Here is a 15,842-nt window from a genome sequence, read left to right as displayed (position 1 = left end):
TGTGGTGTCATTCTGCTAACTTTATTCTTTATACACAGTTTGGGTAAAGTAAGAACCAAACAAGGCTTCCACTGGCCCCCATTCCCACTCCACTTTTGAGGCATTAAAAAGCGACTAATAGTTGATACTGGTAATGATTTCCAAGACTGTAGAATTTCCATAGTAGAGCAAAACTGTGCACTTGGTTTCTGAAAGAAAATAAGAGACCCTCTAAGAGATGACCTTAGGAGAAAGATGATGAGTGGAAGGGGGCCAGAGGGGTCTGTTGTCCCAGTTTACACCAACCTAGGAAGGTTCCCCCACCTGCAACATGAAGCAGCCTATAACTCAGTCACAATGTACTTAAAATGAGAGTCAATCACCATGGCAAATGGAAACTTTTCCATCAGGTTTTTGCTGAAAGAACTTGTCTCGGATTAGCTCTTTCCCAAAACTAAGGCTGCCATGACCCTTAAGCTGGATTTGAAAAGTTTATTCAACATACCTCTTAGAAAACTTAGGCTGAAATTTTTAAAAAATAACTGATGCAAACAACTTCACAAATACGCATACAAATGTTCAAATAATATCACTAACATGGTAGATAAATATGTATTCAGAGTAACATTTACATATTGGCCATAATAGCAAGCACACCATTAACAAAAGAATTCATGAAGAAACTTCACCTGTTCATATCAGACTCCCAAGGCAAGGAGGAGGCACCTGGAGATGGGGACCACCGAATCTCCTAACTCATGAGGCTATAGCTGCAAAGTAGTAACCACTGCAGTGGCACTTTCTAGATCATTGGTGCTCAGAACTTCAGCATGCCTCACGATCACTGGAGGGCTTTTCGGAACGGACTGCTGGGCTCCACCCCCATTTCTGATCTACAAGGTGGGGCCCAAGGATTTGCCTTTCTACTAAGTTCCTAATGGGATGATGCTGTTCTGGTGGCCACTTCTGAGAACCAGTGGAGTGCTTGGGGCTGCTGCTTACTAAAGACATCTGCTCCTGCCCTCCTAAGTCCTCTCCCTATCGAGGGGAGAAACCATTCCCACCCTGCTCTCTGCCCTGGCTTACCTGAACTTCGGCAGAGGGCTTGGATGACTATAATAACTGCCCCAGTTTGCCTACTGTTTTTGAACAGGCAGAGTAGCAAAAGTGGCACAACACTCCTGGATCTGAAAACAACGTGCATGAAGGAAAATAAAAGAATGGCAGTGTCCAACCTGATGCCATCCATAATCCCTGTTCTGAAGCTTTTAATACTGTCTCAAAAAACCTGGAGGTTCAGACACTAGGAATTCACTTTTCAGTCAACTGACAGCCCATGCAGTTATTTCCTGAACCCCTGGTGGCATCAACAACACAACACCAGAGCCTTGCCCAGTAGAGGCCTTGGGCCGGGCGGCAGTCAGCCCTGCTTCGGGAGTTCTGACGGAGAAGGCTGCTGCTGGTGCCCTCCAGCTGAAGCCAGTGGTGGCAAGGCTGCCCTATAGGATACTCATTCGTTACAAGCCAAGTGTGCTGTTCTTTGCCATCCCCGGGAGGCCACAACTGCGCTGCGGGCCTGCAGCACCCAGCACAGGTCATCCTTCGGCAGGCCTAATGGTAAAAGAAATTTTAACTCACCAGAGATTGGGAGGCCGTATAGTGCAAAGAACACTGAATTGGGAGTTGAGATTTTTATGCTAGTCCTAGTACTATTCCTACCTGGTGTGTGTGTGTGATAATTTCAGTTTCCGGGCTTCATTTTACCTATCTGTGAAAGGGGTGGGGGCAGGTACTAGATCTCCAAGGTCCTTCCAACTCAGACAATCTTGAATTATATAAAAATGCTATAAAATCCGTGGTATAAAATTCAATTCCCAATCAGGAAGAGTCAAGGGGACTGGGCCTGAGGCACTTGAACCTTGGGCTCTGGCCTGGGGGCACTGGGATGAGAGGAAGGGCTTCTTTGCTGTCTGCTTTCCCACCCACAGAGGCAGCTCCTGGCCCCAGGTGCCAGGGCCCCTTCCCCTCCAGACCCAGCCCTGAAGTCCCAACCCGCTGACCTCCCCACTCTCAGGCTTTAAGACCAAAGGAACTGGCCTATGTGAAGAGCAGACAGTGGGTGCCAGAGACTCCGAGGAGGGGCCCCGGTGAGGCACACATTAGTCTATGATGTTTGGGGTCCTCCCATCCGCGCCTCCTCGCACCTCCTCCCTTTAGGTCCTTCCTCCACCACCTCACAGCTTATCTCTGATACACGCATAATAAATAAGACATTTGCACATAAGGGTGACGGACAGCTCTCTTCCCGCCCCTCCCCCTCTCATATAAAAGCATTAAATACAGTTTCAAAATAAAATACAAAGAGCAAAAAGGGCCTGATCTCGGGGCCACCTGTTCTCCACAGGAGAATGAATCTACACATCCCTCTCGGACCTGCCTGGGAGATCGTGGGGCCCACTCCCGGCCCCTCAGGACCTGGCGCTGCCGCGGGGAAGAGAAACGAAGGCCGAGGCCCGGCCCCAGGCCCGGGGGGCTGAGAACGGGTGGCGCGTCCACCGCGTACAAAAGGGGACAGGAACAGAACGCCAACTGCCGGGACCTCCAGTGCCCCGGGCTCGGACTGACGGGCGCTGAAGCAGGAGCGCCTGACTGAGCTCAGGGTAAACGGAGGCCTTCGGAGCAAGAGAGGAGCAAAGGAAAAAAGTGCTAATCCCTTTACAAGAGCTCGGTGCTGGCGGCCGTGGTAGGGGCCGGGGAGGCGGGTGGGGCGGTCCTCGGAGAGCCCGCCCCGGAGGCAGGCACAGCAGGCGGGGCCCGGCCCAGCTCCGCCCCCGCCCCGGGCCACCGCCCCGCCCGACCACCCGCGGTACTACGCGCCTTCACCGCGGGCTGGCGGGCTGGCTCCCCAGCCCCGTTGCCTCTCCTCCCGAGGAAGGCCCTCGTCCGCAGTCCAGGCCCCGGAGCGGTCGAAAAAACCAGTAACGACTGGGCAGCAGCCGCCCCGACCCGGGAGCCGTGCCTGCCGACGTACAGCTCTGAGAGCTGGAACCCCGGCCGTGAAAAGGGGTCGGTGCGTCCTTTCTGCCTCCCCCACCTACTTGGGGCCCTAATACTGACTGTCGGTGCCCCCGTCCCGGCCTGGCACAGGATCGCCTCGCGGGTGCGGCCGCGGCCCGGAAGCTCTCCGTGCAAACGCTGTGGCTTCTCAGGAACGTGAGGCCCTGAGCGGCGAGGGCCTGGGCTCCGGGTCCGAGAAGAGAGCGCGATTCCTGCGGCGCCCCGACTAGCCTGGGGAACTCTCTGGAACCGAGCGCAAGCCGGAGACCCCCACCCAATCCCGAATCTCCGCCCGGCCCGGCCAGCGGGGGGCAGCGGCCAGGGCCGCGGGAAGCTGGGGCTCCCAGCCGGACAGCCAGCCAGGCACGGCCCCTCGAGTGCGAGTCCTCTACGCCCGACACACGGCGCCCGCCTTGAGGTCCGCGCCGCCGTCGCGCGGTGCCGGGGCGGGCGGTCCAAAGCCCTCGTGGCCGTAGCAGCGTAGTGCCGCCTCCTCGTAGGCCTCCAGGATGGTCTGGCGCTCCTCGGGCGTGAAGTCCATGGAGAAGGGGTGCACCTGCAGAATATGCCGCTTGATGGTGCTGACCTTGAGCGTGGCCAGCGCGCCCCCGCACACCATGCACACCAGGCCGCGCCGGCTGCCGTCGTAGTCCATCAGGTACTCGCCCCGCCAGCGCGGCTGGTAGTTCCGCCTCTGCTCTCGGCTGCGGGGCGGCGGCGGAGGGGGAGGCGGCGGCGGCAGGGGTGGGAAAGCGAGTCCCCCGGGCTCTGGGCCGTCCTCATCGTCCTCCTCTTCCTCGGCGGGCCGCTCCGACGGTTCTCCAGGGGAAAGTGGGACGTCGCCTAGGACGGAACAAAGGACCGCATTGGAGCGTCTGGGCTTCGTAACCCCCACTTTGCCCTGTCGCACCCTCCCCTCTCCCCTTCGACCTTCCACTCTCCCCACCCCCTTCTGCCCTGGCCCCTCTCCCTCTCCACCTGCTCTGGCCCTCCGCCAGCTCACCCCACCACTCCTCCTCCTCCTCTGGCTCCTCCTCCTCTTCCCCTCCCCCCTCCTCGGAGGCTGCGGCTGTGCTGGGGGCGGCAGGGTCCCTGGGGGACTCGGGGCAGGGCAGCCCCAAGGCCAGAAGGTGGGCGGCCTTCTCGCTCCACTCCTGGGCGATGAGGGCCCTGACTGGCCCGCTGAGGCGCGTGGAGCCCGGGTGGCGCTGGCGGATGTGCCGCTTGATGGTGCTCATCTTGAGCGAGGCCAGCGCGCCCCCGCACACCATGCACACCAGGCCGCGCCGGCCGCCGTCCAACTCCATGAGGTACTCCAGCCGCCAGCGCTCCTGGTAGTGGCGGCGGTGGTCGCGGCCCCGCGGAGACCGGCCCGGGATCCCCACCCTCTCGCCCTCCTCCAGCTCCTCCTCCTCTGCCGGCCCGGGCCTCTCAGGGACCCAGCCAGCCTCTTCCTTTACGTCTGGGGGGCTGAGATCCTGAGAGGAGGGGGCTCCAGCAGCGGGGGCCGAGTCCCGGCTCTTTCTGGTCAGGTCCTGGGGGACGAGGTCATCGTCTGTTGGGGAAGGGGTGAGGGAGAGGGGCTCAGCCTGCTGGCTGGGTTGCCCTTACCCACACAGACAGGGTCCCTTGCTCCACACCCCAGCCCTAAGCTAGAGGGCCCAACCAGAGAGAGAGGGAGAGGGAGTGTGTGTGTGTGTGCGTGTGTGTAGGGGAGGAATGAGTCCTCCCGTGTGCGTGTGTGTGTGTGTGTGTGTGTGTAGGGGAGGAATGAGTCCTCCCGGGTGTGTGTGCATCTGTGTGCATGTGTGCGTGTGTGTGTAGGGGGGGATGAGTCCCTCCCGGTTCTGGCCACAGACCTCACTTTGCAGCCCGTATATGATGGGGTCCTGGCCCTGGGATGGGCCTCGCACCTGGTGGGGACTGGGTGAGCTCAGACAGTGCCTCGGGCTGGCCACCCCAGGCTTGCAGCAGGGCGCTGCGCTGGGGGCCGCTGAGCCCCAGGGAGCTGGGGTGCACCTCCAGCACGTGGGCACGGATGTCATCCAGGTGCAAGCTGGGTAGTGCCCGGCCACAGGCCATGCACACCAGCCGGTTCCCCCGCGGGTCATAGTCCATGAGACACTCTGCCCGGAACCAGTTCTGCAGGGACTCCTTCAGCCTCCGCTCCAGGCGCCGGGCACCCAGCCCCCTGCTGCCCCCAGCCCTCCGGGAGGCAGACAGGCGCCGACGCCGAGCCCGGGGTGCCCCTGGGCCCCCTCGCCGCTGGCGCCGGCCGCCCCCACCAGCTGGGGCTTTGCCTGAAAGGGTTGGAGGAAGGGAAGGAACTGAGATGCTGGCCCTCCCGGGGAGCCCCCACCACCACAGCCAGGTCCTCCAGCCACAAGGCTCTCCCTCACTCTGACTCTGAGCCCTCTGCCTAAGCTTCCCCCGGCCCTTCCTCTCCCCTCAGGTCTTCACTCCTCCATCCCCTAATCCTCCTGAACACAAACCCTCAGCCCACCTGACTCCTCCCCCAGACCCACATTCTAGCCCCTTCCCTAGACTTCACCGTCAGTCATACCTTCCCAGTGCCCTCTGCTCCCAGACCTTCCCCGGCCTCTCTCCCCAGCCTCCACTCCCTGGATCCTTCTAAAACCACAGAGTGGTTAGTGGTTAGACCCCTAATCCCACTGTCTCTCCCGCACTACTGTCCAATAGACAGACCTCACCCCAAAAAGGAGCAAAAACTTGCTCCAGAAAACCAGCTAGTTGGCTAAGAAGCCCAGGCTGTCCCCACCCGGCCCCGTCCACTACCCACGCCCTTGCTTCCCCATGTCCTACGTTACCTGGGCCTTTGGGAGGGCAAGCCTGGAGGCCAGCCCCTTCCTCCTCCTCTTCCTCCTCCTCCTCCTCCTCCTCCTCAGCCCCCTGGGCCCCTGGGCCCTCAGCCTCTCCACAGGCCCCCAGCCCCAGGTGGGCATCCCAGCTGTTGCTGATGACTTCCTTCTCCCGGGGACTCCAGTGCAGGGAGTAGGGGTGCTTTTGGCGGATGTGTCGCTTGATGGTGCTGAGCTTGAGAGTGGCCAGGGAGCTGCCGCACACCATGCACACCATGCCGTGACGGGCAGGGTTGAAGTCCATCAGGTACTCCAGCCGCCAGTGGTCGTGGTAGTAGCGCCGGTGGTCACGGCCAGGGATGCGGCTCTTTCCAGGCCTCGAGGCCCGGGCCTCACAGTGGTCTGAGTATTTCCTGCCTGAGGATGCTGGTCCCCTAGCCCTGGAGGAGGGCAGGGGGGCACTCCCCCAGCTCCCCAAGGCACCCCCTTCCAGCTGAAGATCTTGCCCTGAAGAGGGGGAAAGGGAGACAGTTTTTCAATCCCCGATTTCCAGGGAAAGAACCTAGGGCTTCGATTTTGCAAGAGAAGGGAGGTGGGAGAGAGGTCATTCAGGGGCAGGAAAGGGATGGCAACAGCAATAAAAGGGAAGTGGGAGAGCAGGGCGTCAAAACATTGGTCCTTTACAGAGAGCAAGACCCCTTTAAGAGAGGCTCAAGAACAAAAGAATGCAGGGCACAGCTCTGACTTTAAAAAATAAGGTGAAGGCCGAAGGCCAAGGAGGCAGCAGGCTGTGCAAGGCCCCCTTTCTGGATGAGAGCTGTAGGGGTACAGCCAGGAGAGCAGCATGCCGGGGCGGTTACAGCCGCAGCGGGGTGAGAAGAACAAAGGGGTCATCTGTCTGCGTCCAGGGCTGCACGCAGGACCCACTGCCCAAGGCCCCAGCCAGGAAGGCCCCACCCAAAGATGATCTTCTCCCTTTTTCCAATAATGCCTCAAATACACCCTCCTGAGAATCCCATTTTAAGGGGCACTAAGCATTGTCAGTTCCCCAAATTTAGAGACCCACAGGAGGGATCCCCATGACAAAGCTGTCAGCACCTCCAGAGAAAGGAGTTTTTAGGACTCTGACTTTCCTAGAGTCTGGGAGAGCCGATGACTGAAAGGGGATGACGACGGCAGGAGGGCCACCAGAGTGGCTACTGAAGACTCTGCAGCAGGGAGTGGCCACCACCCACTGGAGTCCATTAAGTCTTTCTGGGGATTTATTTTTTGCTCTGGCCGGGAGCCGGCCACTGCCCAGCAATCAGAGGGCAGTCAGTGGAGAGGCCACCAACCCAGTGGTGTTCCCTTTTGCCAAATAGAGACACTAAGCAGTCCCCCACTTTGCCTACACTTTGGACCTTATTTTATTTAGAAAAGGGTCTCCTGGACAAATAGGCTGGATAGACAGGTGTGATCATTCTCCCAGTGGAGAATCCCCCGGTCTGGGAAACAAAAGGCAGGATCAGAGAGGGCTCCTGTCATCACTGTGTTTTTGTTTGGTTTTGGTGTAAGTAGATCCAAAGAAAAAGAAAACACTAGTTTCAGAGTCAGAAACCTGGGTTCGACTCCTGGCTTCACTGGTAACTTGCTCTGTGACCTGTGACAGGTCATGTCCGCTCTCTGGGCCTAAGCGTCTTTGTCTGCAAAGACACTGGATAGCTAGCTGGTCTCTGAGCATCCTTCCAGCGCTGGATGTTAGTCTAAGGTGGACTGGCGCTTTAAGAGCCGAAAAAAGGGGAGGAGCTGGGATTCTTTAAAAACAAAAGGGGATGGGGAATTTCTGGGAGGGGAGCTCGGGGATTAGGGCTGAGTCTCCCTAGCCTGGACAGTCTTCAGGGTCTTAAGGCTTTGACCATGAAGCAGAGGGATGAAGAAAAACAGTCTCCTCTGAGAGCAAACGAAGAGGACTGGCTGGTCCCCCTATAGCTGACAAATTGTGGCAAAATTTCTGAAAAGAAGGGAGGGGGTAACGCGCGGACTGAAGGGGGTGTATGCCTTTGTGGGCGAGCCCATCCCTTTAAGGACTGCCCGCCGTGGGGAAGGTACTGGTAGGTCCCCAAGAGGCGCAAGCCGTGCTCTTTCCCAGGGAGAACGTAGGGAAAAAGAAAAAGGGTTCCTTTCTCTAGGCAAGGCCACAGAGGAGAGGACAGCCCAACTTAAAGCAGCGGAGTCCCCAGCACAGTTCCTCTGGTGGGAAGCTCGGAAAGGGACCCAAGGTCTGGGCAGACTTTTAAGAGACAGCCGGATAAGGGAGACCACCTGGGAGTCTGAAAGAGAAAGGGGCGGGGGCCGCAAGTCCAAGAGCCTAGAGCGCGAGCCCCGCGGCGCCTGGCCAGGCCCTCTGGGGCCCCTCCAGCTTGGCCTCCAAGGCGGGGGCCGCGGGGCCCTTTAAGGGGGAGGGGATCCGCCCGAGCCCCGCGGGCCAACCCCGGGAGCTGGGCGGGGGTCTCCCCCGCTGGCCCTGCAGTCGCCATCCGCGCCCGCCAGGTGGCGCCCCCGGCCGCCCTGCCCGCGTCCCCCCCTTTGTTCGGCGGAGGAGAGGGGCCCGGAGCCCGGAGCCGCAGCCCTCCCCTCCCCCATGCCGGGGCCCCCGCCCGAGCCGCCGGCCCCAGCCAACTCTTACCGCCGTCGTCCTCCTCGGGCTCCGCGCCGCCGCTCGATCCGGCGGGCGGCAGCCGTCGGCCCCGTGCCGAGGCCGCTGCTGGCCCGGGGCCGCCCCTGCCGCCGCCGCTCCGGCTCCGGTGGTCCCCGCCAGGCTCCATGCGCTGCGCTGCGGAGCGGGGCCCCGGGGCGGCAGGGCGCGGGGCCGCGGGGCCGGCGGCGGCCCGCGCGCGGCGCTCGGTGCGCGGGGCCCCGGAGCGCGGGGCGCATGCACTGGGCGGCCGGCCGCACGGACGGCTGACTGCTAGCTCGGCGGCGCGGGCTGGACCGGGGTGGGGATTCCTGTCTGGGGCCCCTGGGGCTCCTTTAAGGGCTCCTGGGTAAATTTAAAGGGACCGCGCGCTATTTCCTCCTGCCAGCTCGCGGGGGGCTGGGGGGAGAGGCATGAGGCGACCAGCCCGACCGAGGCTCTGCAGCCTTCGCCCGCCGCGGACGTTAGGAGCACGGACCTCGCCGTCCTCGCGGGCCCGCGCCGCCGCCTCCGGGGCTCGGGTCCCGGCTCCTGAAGGGTCACCGAGGCGGCCAGGGGCGCCGCGTCCGTTGCGACGCGCTTCCACCCAAGCTCGGCTAGCAGCCACTGCCCCTCGGGGCATCTAAGCGCCCGGCTCCCCGCACCGGCGCTGGCAAGGGGGTCGGCCGGTGGGGAGGCCCCGGTCCCTGCCAGGGACTGCCTCCTCCCGCGCGAGCTAGGCGCGGGCCCCAGAGCGGACACGACTGGCAGGGGCCCCAGATGGCCGTGTCCCTGCAGAGAGGGTGGAGCCGCGGGGGCGGCCGCGCCCCCTCCCGCGGGAGCCGCCCGGGAGCGCTGGGAGCTCGGCCTTCAGCATTGGAGGGCGGACGGGCCAAGCTCCCACGGAGCTGGCCGGGGCGGGGACCGCGGCCGCAGAGACTCAGGCCGAGGAGAGGGGGCGCGCAGTAGACCGCGGAGAGCGGGCTGCGCCGGGGCCCGACGCTGCCGGGCGGAGGTGGCCCCAGGATGGAAGCCGAGAGGGGAGGGCGTGCGCCGCCGTGACTCAGGCTTCTGCCCCCGCAGGCCTGGGGGTGCGACACGAGGCCCTAGACGCGGTCCCGGACCCTCTGCCCCGCACGAGGAAGGGAAGAACGCTGTCCCGGGGCGGGGAGTCGGGCACCTGGGGACCCGCGCCACCACGGCTGGGAAGCTCTGGGGCGGACCCTGGTTGCGAGCCCCGGGATGCCTCGGAAGCCCCAGGTCCCAAGAAGCGGAGAGAAGGGACCTGGAGAAGCAGCTAGGGGCACGGCAGCCTGGAGTCCTTCCTCGAGGACCGGCTGGAGAAGCAGGTGCTTTCTGTGCCTGTGGTTGGTCGCCCACAACAAAGGCGATTCCTAGAGATCCAAATTACAGGGTGCGGGAGGCCATACAGGGTCTCATTATTTAGAGGTGGGTTTTAGTCTCTTCTTCGGGGAGGTGCCCAGCAACCCGTTAAAGAAGTCACTCTTGACACATTCATTTGCTCACTCTACACCTATTGTGTGCCAGCATGCTCCCAGGCGCTGGCAGACAGCAGTGAGCAAGGTGTGCAAATCTGATACTGTTTCTGACTTAGCACCCACAGCTTATAAAAAGGAAACGATTCCAGTCCTTGGGGAGCCATGGGAAATATTAAATTACTTGGGACACAGGAAGCCTGCTTTCCTAAGTGTTCGTGAAGAGGGACCAGGAACTAAAATTTTTGAAGTGTCTACAAGGTGTCTGTCCCATTGGAGATGTTGTCCCATCTCTTCCTCAGTCCCCATGATGGCCTGCGAGAGACATCACCCTGGGTAAACAGAGTCTCCGTCCTACAGCTCTGCTCTCTCCACTACTGGCCTTGCTGCACTCCACCCACTTGGGTGCCCACCAGGGGCCCTGGTGCTGATGTGGTACCAGATGGGGCCATGAGATGGGGGATTCCCTTATTCATATGTCCTTCGCCTATGCCCGGCCAGGGACACAAAAGGAAAATAAGACACAGACCTGGCCTTCCCATGTTCCTAAGTATGTTTTTTAAACAATTACAAAGACAGCCCAAGTTCAGAGCTGGCCACTGAGAGACACTTTTGGTAAATGTCCTTCCGGTTCTTTTTCTCTGTGTATAAATAGGATAATTTTGCTTGTTACCAACAAAAAGGTATGGACACCACCTAGAGCCATTTTTAACAACCTCTGGCTCCTCTCCTTGCTCACGTCCTGCGTAGCTTCAGGACCCGCTCCAAGTTCCACAGGTCCAAGGCATCTTCCACTCACCAACTGATCCTCACAGCCACCCTACAAAGACGAAGCTTTGCTTTGCAGATGAAGAAATGGAGACTCAGAGTCAAGCGTCTCACTCAAGTCCATTCATTCATTTACTTATCCACTTATTCAGAAAGCATTGACTGAGCCAGTCCTGAGTATGTAGCACTGGGCTAGGGATACAGAGGTTTAAAGATTACATAGCACGGCTCTGGGAGGTTCCATTCCCCACTTCCTAGGAACTCTCAGTCTACTGGGTGGACAATGGCAGTCAGGGTCACATTAAGACTTTTCATGGGTCCTAGGTACTTTTGCCTCCATGGGCATCTTCCTCTAAAAAAAAAGAAAAAGGAAAGGAAAAATGATTTAATGGATTTTTATGGGCCCTACAATTTTTTTTTCTGATGTGAGAAAAAATAACACACTTTCTTTGACCCTTAAGGTTCTTTTTTTCTTCTGATTTTTAAATAAGTTAAAATATTTTCATGAGCCCCTAAGATTATCAAGGGCCCTAGGCACTGTGCTCCCAGTGCCCAATGTCTAGCCAGCCTTGATTGCAATACAGGGTGACAAGTGCCAGGGGAGAGGCTACCCAACCAACTGGGGAAGACTTCTTAGGGAAGGTATGGCTTGAGCCACGTCTTCAAAGGCCAGGAGGTATTGCCAGGATGAGAAATAGAGGCAGGGAAGCTCTGGGGTGAAGGAAGATTTCCGGTGGGAGAGGCAGAAAAGGAAATGGAAAGAGCAGGGACGAGAGTCTCGGGTGCCTTGCTGAGAGTCCGCGTTTGTCCCGGAGGCCTGGGGAGTGCCTGGAGCCAGTGTGCAGGGCAGCCAGCAGGCAGCCCTGAGAACAGAAGGGAGGAGGGCGAGAAGAGAGAGAAAGACGGGACACAGTTGGAGCCGTCCACGCCAGCCACAGAAAGGCTGTAAGGCAGCAGCTACAGGGTGCATGGAGAGGAAGCCGAAGGTTTGAGCAGGGTCCCAGCACATCGTGGTACCATCTTCATTGCACACAGAGACACTGGAGGGGGGTGTGAAGTGCCGCCTGTGCCCCCAGCTGAGCCAGGAGGAAGGTGCCCCTCTTCTCACCCACAAGCTATTTGTTAGCCAAGCGTGTACCTGAAAGCTGCCTCCACCTACAGCGAGCGTCTTTTCCTATTTCACTAGCACAGAGAAGCACCCCACCCTTTTTTAAATGAATGTGATTTTTTAAAATATTTATTTATTGTATTATTTAGTGTAGCTGCGCTGGGTCTTAGTTGCGGCACGCGGGATCTTCGTTGTGGCATGAAGGATCCTTCGTGGCAGCATGCGGGATCTTTAGTTGTGGCATGTGGGCTTCTCAGTTGCAGCATGCGTGCGGGATCTAGTTCCCCGACCAGGGATGGAACCCGAGCCCCCTGCATTGGGAGCGTGGAGTCTTACCCACTGGACCACCAGGGAAGTCCCCAGAGAGGGCCCTTTTAACTAATTTCTAACAAAGGCCCTGTAGATGCCAGCAGTGGTCCTAGATTGAGCTATATTAAGAGGGTAGAACCTACAGGACGTGGTGACTGATGGAATGTGATGGCAAGAGAAAAGCCTGGCTAACTCCCAGTATCTGCACTGGAAGGGCAGGGATAGAAAAAGAAAGACAGATTTGAGGGCGGAGACAGAATGAGGTCACAAGTGGAGACCTTGGAGCCTGTATGGAAGCCAGAACTCGTTTTTGCACCAGGCCACCTCCCCTCCATTCTCTGACACAGATGCTTAGGCCACCATCTGTGGTCCTCAGCCGGCAGCACCGCAGCCTCCGTAGGGTGGCTGGTCCCAGCCTGCTAGAGCCACAGTCTCTCGGGGCAGAATCGGAGTGTCTTCCAGGGCCTCAGTGGCTCCTCTGGAGTCCAGTTGAAGGAAGGGCCTCCCTGGAGACTAGAAGGGGTTACTGTGAAGAGCGTTCCTAAAGGAAGTTTTTCAGGCCGTAAATAACATTCACCTCACTAGACCCCAATTTGCCACAAATTCTAGATTCTACTTTTCGAAATGTCTCAGGACTACGGAACAGGTTCAGAAAAGTAGGTTTTCGGTGTTCTCTAGAGGGCAGACCTAAACCCTTCCAAAGAACAAAAGTCAATGGGTCATATAGCCTATGAACGTCAAAGGGCCTTTCCATGTAGACTGTACGTTAAATCATCCCTTGTAAAACTCCAAAGGAATTTCAAACCTAAAGATTATCTCCAGGTGTAAGGTAAACTTCAAACTTTATATGTGCGTGTTGAGGGGAGAGAGAGGGGAGGCATTTCAACCCCAGGCACTCAAATTTGCAAATAAAACAGCCAATAATGTCTCTGTTTTTAGAGAAGAGAAAACTGGCAAAAGCTGTTTCCCAGTGTTAACTTAGTCGAGTGTTCATTGCAGGTGAGGAGGATGTGACATATCCCAAGAGGGAGAGTCACAGGTGAGAAAGGAAGTAACTTGTCCAAAACACAGCTAGTAACTGGTGAAAAGAAGACTTAAACTCCAGCCTCCCGGTCTCTAAAACCCTGACACTTAAAAACACTTTTTTTAATTATAAAATATTTCAAACATACAGAAAAAAATTATATAAGTACCTATGTACATATTCTCATAACCTCCCAGCTTTAACAACTGTAAACATTTTGATGTATCTGCTACATAGCATTTTTTAAGAAAGAAAATATCACAGAGACAGTTGAAGCTCCAGGACAAGCCTTCCTGCCCCATCTCCCTCCTCCCTCCACAAGTTCACCCTTCCTGAAGCTGCTGCTTATCCTTCCCATACAAGTTCCAGTACTTTCACTGCCCACGTATTCATAAACAATATAAATCAATGACTTACATGTTTTTAAGCTTTAACTAAGTGGAATTACTCCATACTTATCATTCTGGAACTTTCAAAATTTCTTGCACTTACCCACACTACAAGTTTATTCTCAAACACGTTCATTTATTCATTCATTCAACTCTTGTTTATTGAATGTTTGTTACAGATCTCACCACTGAGGTGGACTCAGAGATGAAAACCCTAGGTCTCACATTCTGATTTCTGATTCTGATTCTGGAGGAGCTGGTCCAATGAAACACTCTTTTATTTGTTTGTTTTTAAGTTTAAAAATTTTTTGTTTTTATACAGTGTTTAAAGGTTACTTTCCATGTATAGTTATTACAGAATAGTGGCTATGTTCCCTGTGTTATACAATACAATCCTTGAGCCTGTCTTACACCCAATCGTTTGTACCTCCCACTCCCCCCACCCCCAGTGAAACATTCTTAATGCCCAGGCTGTATAACTATTTATTGGGGTGACGTGATCACTCAGAAAATACAGGATGGCATTCGTATTCTTACCTGTTGGTGCCAAAGGAAGAATAACTCTAAGGACCATCTCAAGTGGCTTGAGTTCCCACTAGTGCAGAAAACCATAGATGCATCAAAAGGTCCTCAGAACCAGCCTCAGAAGCTGGCCTGCTGCTGGGTCCCCAGCTCCTCATTGGGGGGATGTCTTCAAGATGGTCTCAGTGTCCTACCCTCCTGATCTGGCATAAACATTTGAGGATTTTAGTCTTCCCTCTACTTCACCCCACTAAGGAGAGACAAGTCTCATAGTGGTCCAACTCCCTGACCCGGCCCTGAGCAGAAACAGGGAACAAGAAGTAACTGAGGGACTTCCCTGGTGGCACAGTGGTTAAGAATCCGCCTGCCAATGCAGGGGACACGGGTTCAAGCCCTGGTCGGGGAAGATCCCACATGCCGCGGAGCAACTAAGCCCGTTTGCCACAACTACTGAGCCTGAGCTGTAGAGCCCGCGAGCCACAACTACTGCAGCCCGCGTGCCTAGAGCCTGTGCCCCGCAACAAAGAGAAGCCACCGCAATGAGAAGCCCACACACTGCCACAAAGAGCAGCCCCTGCTCGCCGCAACTAGAGAAAGCCCACGCGCAGCAACGAAGACCGAACGCAGCCAAAAACTAAATTAATTAATTAAAAAAAAAAAAAAGTAACTGACCAGCAAGGGCTTCATCCCTGTCCCTCTTTAAATGTGTCAAAACCAGACATGTGGGAAACTTCCCTGTTGGTCCAGTGGCTAAGAATACAGGGGATGCAGGTTCGATCCCTGGTCGGGGAACTAAGATCCCACATGCCGCGGGGCAACTAAGCCGGCCACAGCTACTGAGCCCACGTGCCATGACTAGAGAGAAGCCTGCATGTTACAACGAAGAGCCCCCACACCACAATGAAAAGATCCCATGTGCTGCAACTAAGACCCGACGCAGCCAAAAATAAATAAATATTTGCTTTATAAAATGCTTGCTTTATAAAAAACAAACAACATCAGACATGTGGGATTTCTTTGTCCCTTTTCTATAACCTGTCATCCAACACAGAACATTCCGGTGGTTACTTAATGTTTCATTAATCCTGTCTCAGTATGAGTCAGCACACTTTTATTGGTAATTGATGGAAAACACAACTTAAATTGGTTCAGTATTTTTTTTAAGGCGGGGAGAGGGTGTATTTGTTCATGGGACTGAAAACTACAGAAGAGCTGTCTTCAGACATGACTTGACCCAAGGCTCAGTAGTGTCACCATGATCTTAGTGTCTCTCTGTCTCTCCCTCTCTTTGTTTTTATTTTTTTATTTTTTAAAAAACATTTATTTATTTATTTGGCTGCACCGGGTCTTAGCTGCAGCATGCGGGATCTTTAGTTGCAGCATGCAGGATCTTCGTTGCGGCATGCGGGTTCTTAGTTGCGGCATGTGGGATCTAGTTCCTTGACCAGGGATTGAACCCGGGTCCCCTGCATTGGGAGCACAGAGTCTTAACCACCGGACCACCAGGGAAGTCCCTCTCTCTTTGTTTTTACCCTGCTTCCCTGGTTCCCTTTCGGACAGGTCTTTCAAATGATGGCCCCTAGCAGTTCCAGACCTGTTACTTCGCCACTTCAAGGCCCTCAGAAAAGAAAGATCTTCCTTTCTCCAGCAATGTGAACAAAATCCCAGGTCTAACTCTCATTGGCCTGAATTGGATCACATGCTTAATCACATGTTTA

General features: G+C 56.3%; 2 protein-coding genes across 3 annotated transcripts; one reads left to right on the top strand and one right to left on the bottom strand.

Moving 5' to 3' along the window:
* Positions 1-9,482, bottom strand: ZFTA (zinc finger translocation associated). Of its 2 annotated transcripts, none has more exons than XM_067748644.1 (5): positions 9,008-9,482; positions 5,865-6,362; positions 4,950-5,336; positions 4,040-4,591; positions 1-3,879 (listed from the first exon to the last, which is right to left on the bottom strand). In XM_067748644.1, the coding sequence occupies exons 2-5, from the start codon at positions 6,157-6,159 to the stop codon at positions 3,425-3,427; spliced, it is 1,689 nt and encodes a 562-aa protein (XP_067604745.1). In that variant the 5' UTR covers positions 6,160-6,362; positions 9,008-9,482; the 3' UTR covers positions 1-3,424. The 2 variants fall into 2 exon arrangements, with proteins under 2 accessions (XP_067604745.1, XP_067604744.1); XM_067748643.1 differs by lacking the exon at positions 9,008-9,482 and adding an exon at positions 8,521-8,683.
* Positions 8,658-9,809, top strand: LOC137231065 (myristoylated alanine-rich C-kinase substrate-like). Its single transcript, XM_067751593.1, has 3 exons — positions 8,658-8,819; positions 8,918-9,050; positions 9,307-9,809. The coding sequence occupies exons 1-3, from the start codon at positions 8,658-8,660 to the stop codon at positions 9,807-9,809; spliced, it is 798 nt and encodes a 265-aa protein (XP_067607694.1).
* The last annotated feature ends 6,033 nt before the right edge of the window (positions 9,810-15,842 follow it).

The sequence above is a fragment of the Pseudorca crassidens genome, chromosome 9 (assembly GCF_039906515.1).
Source record: "Pseudorca crassidens isolate mPseCra1 chromosome 9, mPseCra1.hap1, whole genome shotgun sequence".
NCBI classification, from domain to species: Eukaryota; Metazoa; Chordata; class Mammalia; order Artiodactyla; family Delphinidae; genus Pseudorca; species Pseudorca crassidens.
Note: the sequence above shows the minus strand (reverse complement) of the source record. Positions and strands in the feature narration are given on the sequence as shown.

Coding starts and splice junctions, on each gene's coding strand:
- LOC137231065 (XM_067751593.1), top strand. CDS start 8,658: ATGCGCTGCGCTGCGGAGCGGGGCCCCGGGGCGGCAGGGCGCGGGGCC. Junction 8,820..8,917: donor CTGCTAGCTCGGCGGCGCGG/GCTGGACCGGGG, acceptor TCCTCCTGCCAG/CTCGCGGGGGGCTGGGGGGA. Junction 9,051..9,306: donor CCGCCGCCTCCGGGGCTCGG/GTCCCGGCTCCT, acceptor GTGTCCCTGCAG/AGAGGGTGGAGCCGCGGGGG.
- ZFTA (XM_067748643.1), bottom strand. CDS start 8,659: ATGGAGCCTGGCGGGGACCACCGGAGCCGGAGCGGCGGCGGCAGGGGC. Junction 6,363..8,520: donor GCCCGAGGAGGACGACGGCG/GTAAGAGTTGGC, acceptor CCCCCTCTTCAG/GGCAAGATCTTCAGCTGGAA. Junction 4,592..4,949: donor GCTCACCCAGTCCCCACCAG/GTGCGAGGCCCA, acceptor CTTCCCCAACAG/ACGATGACCTCGTCCCCCAG.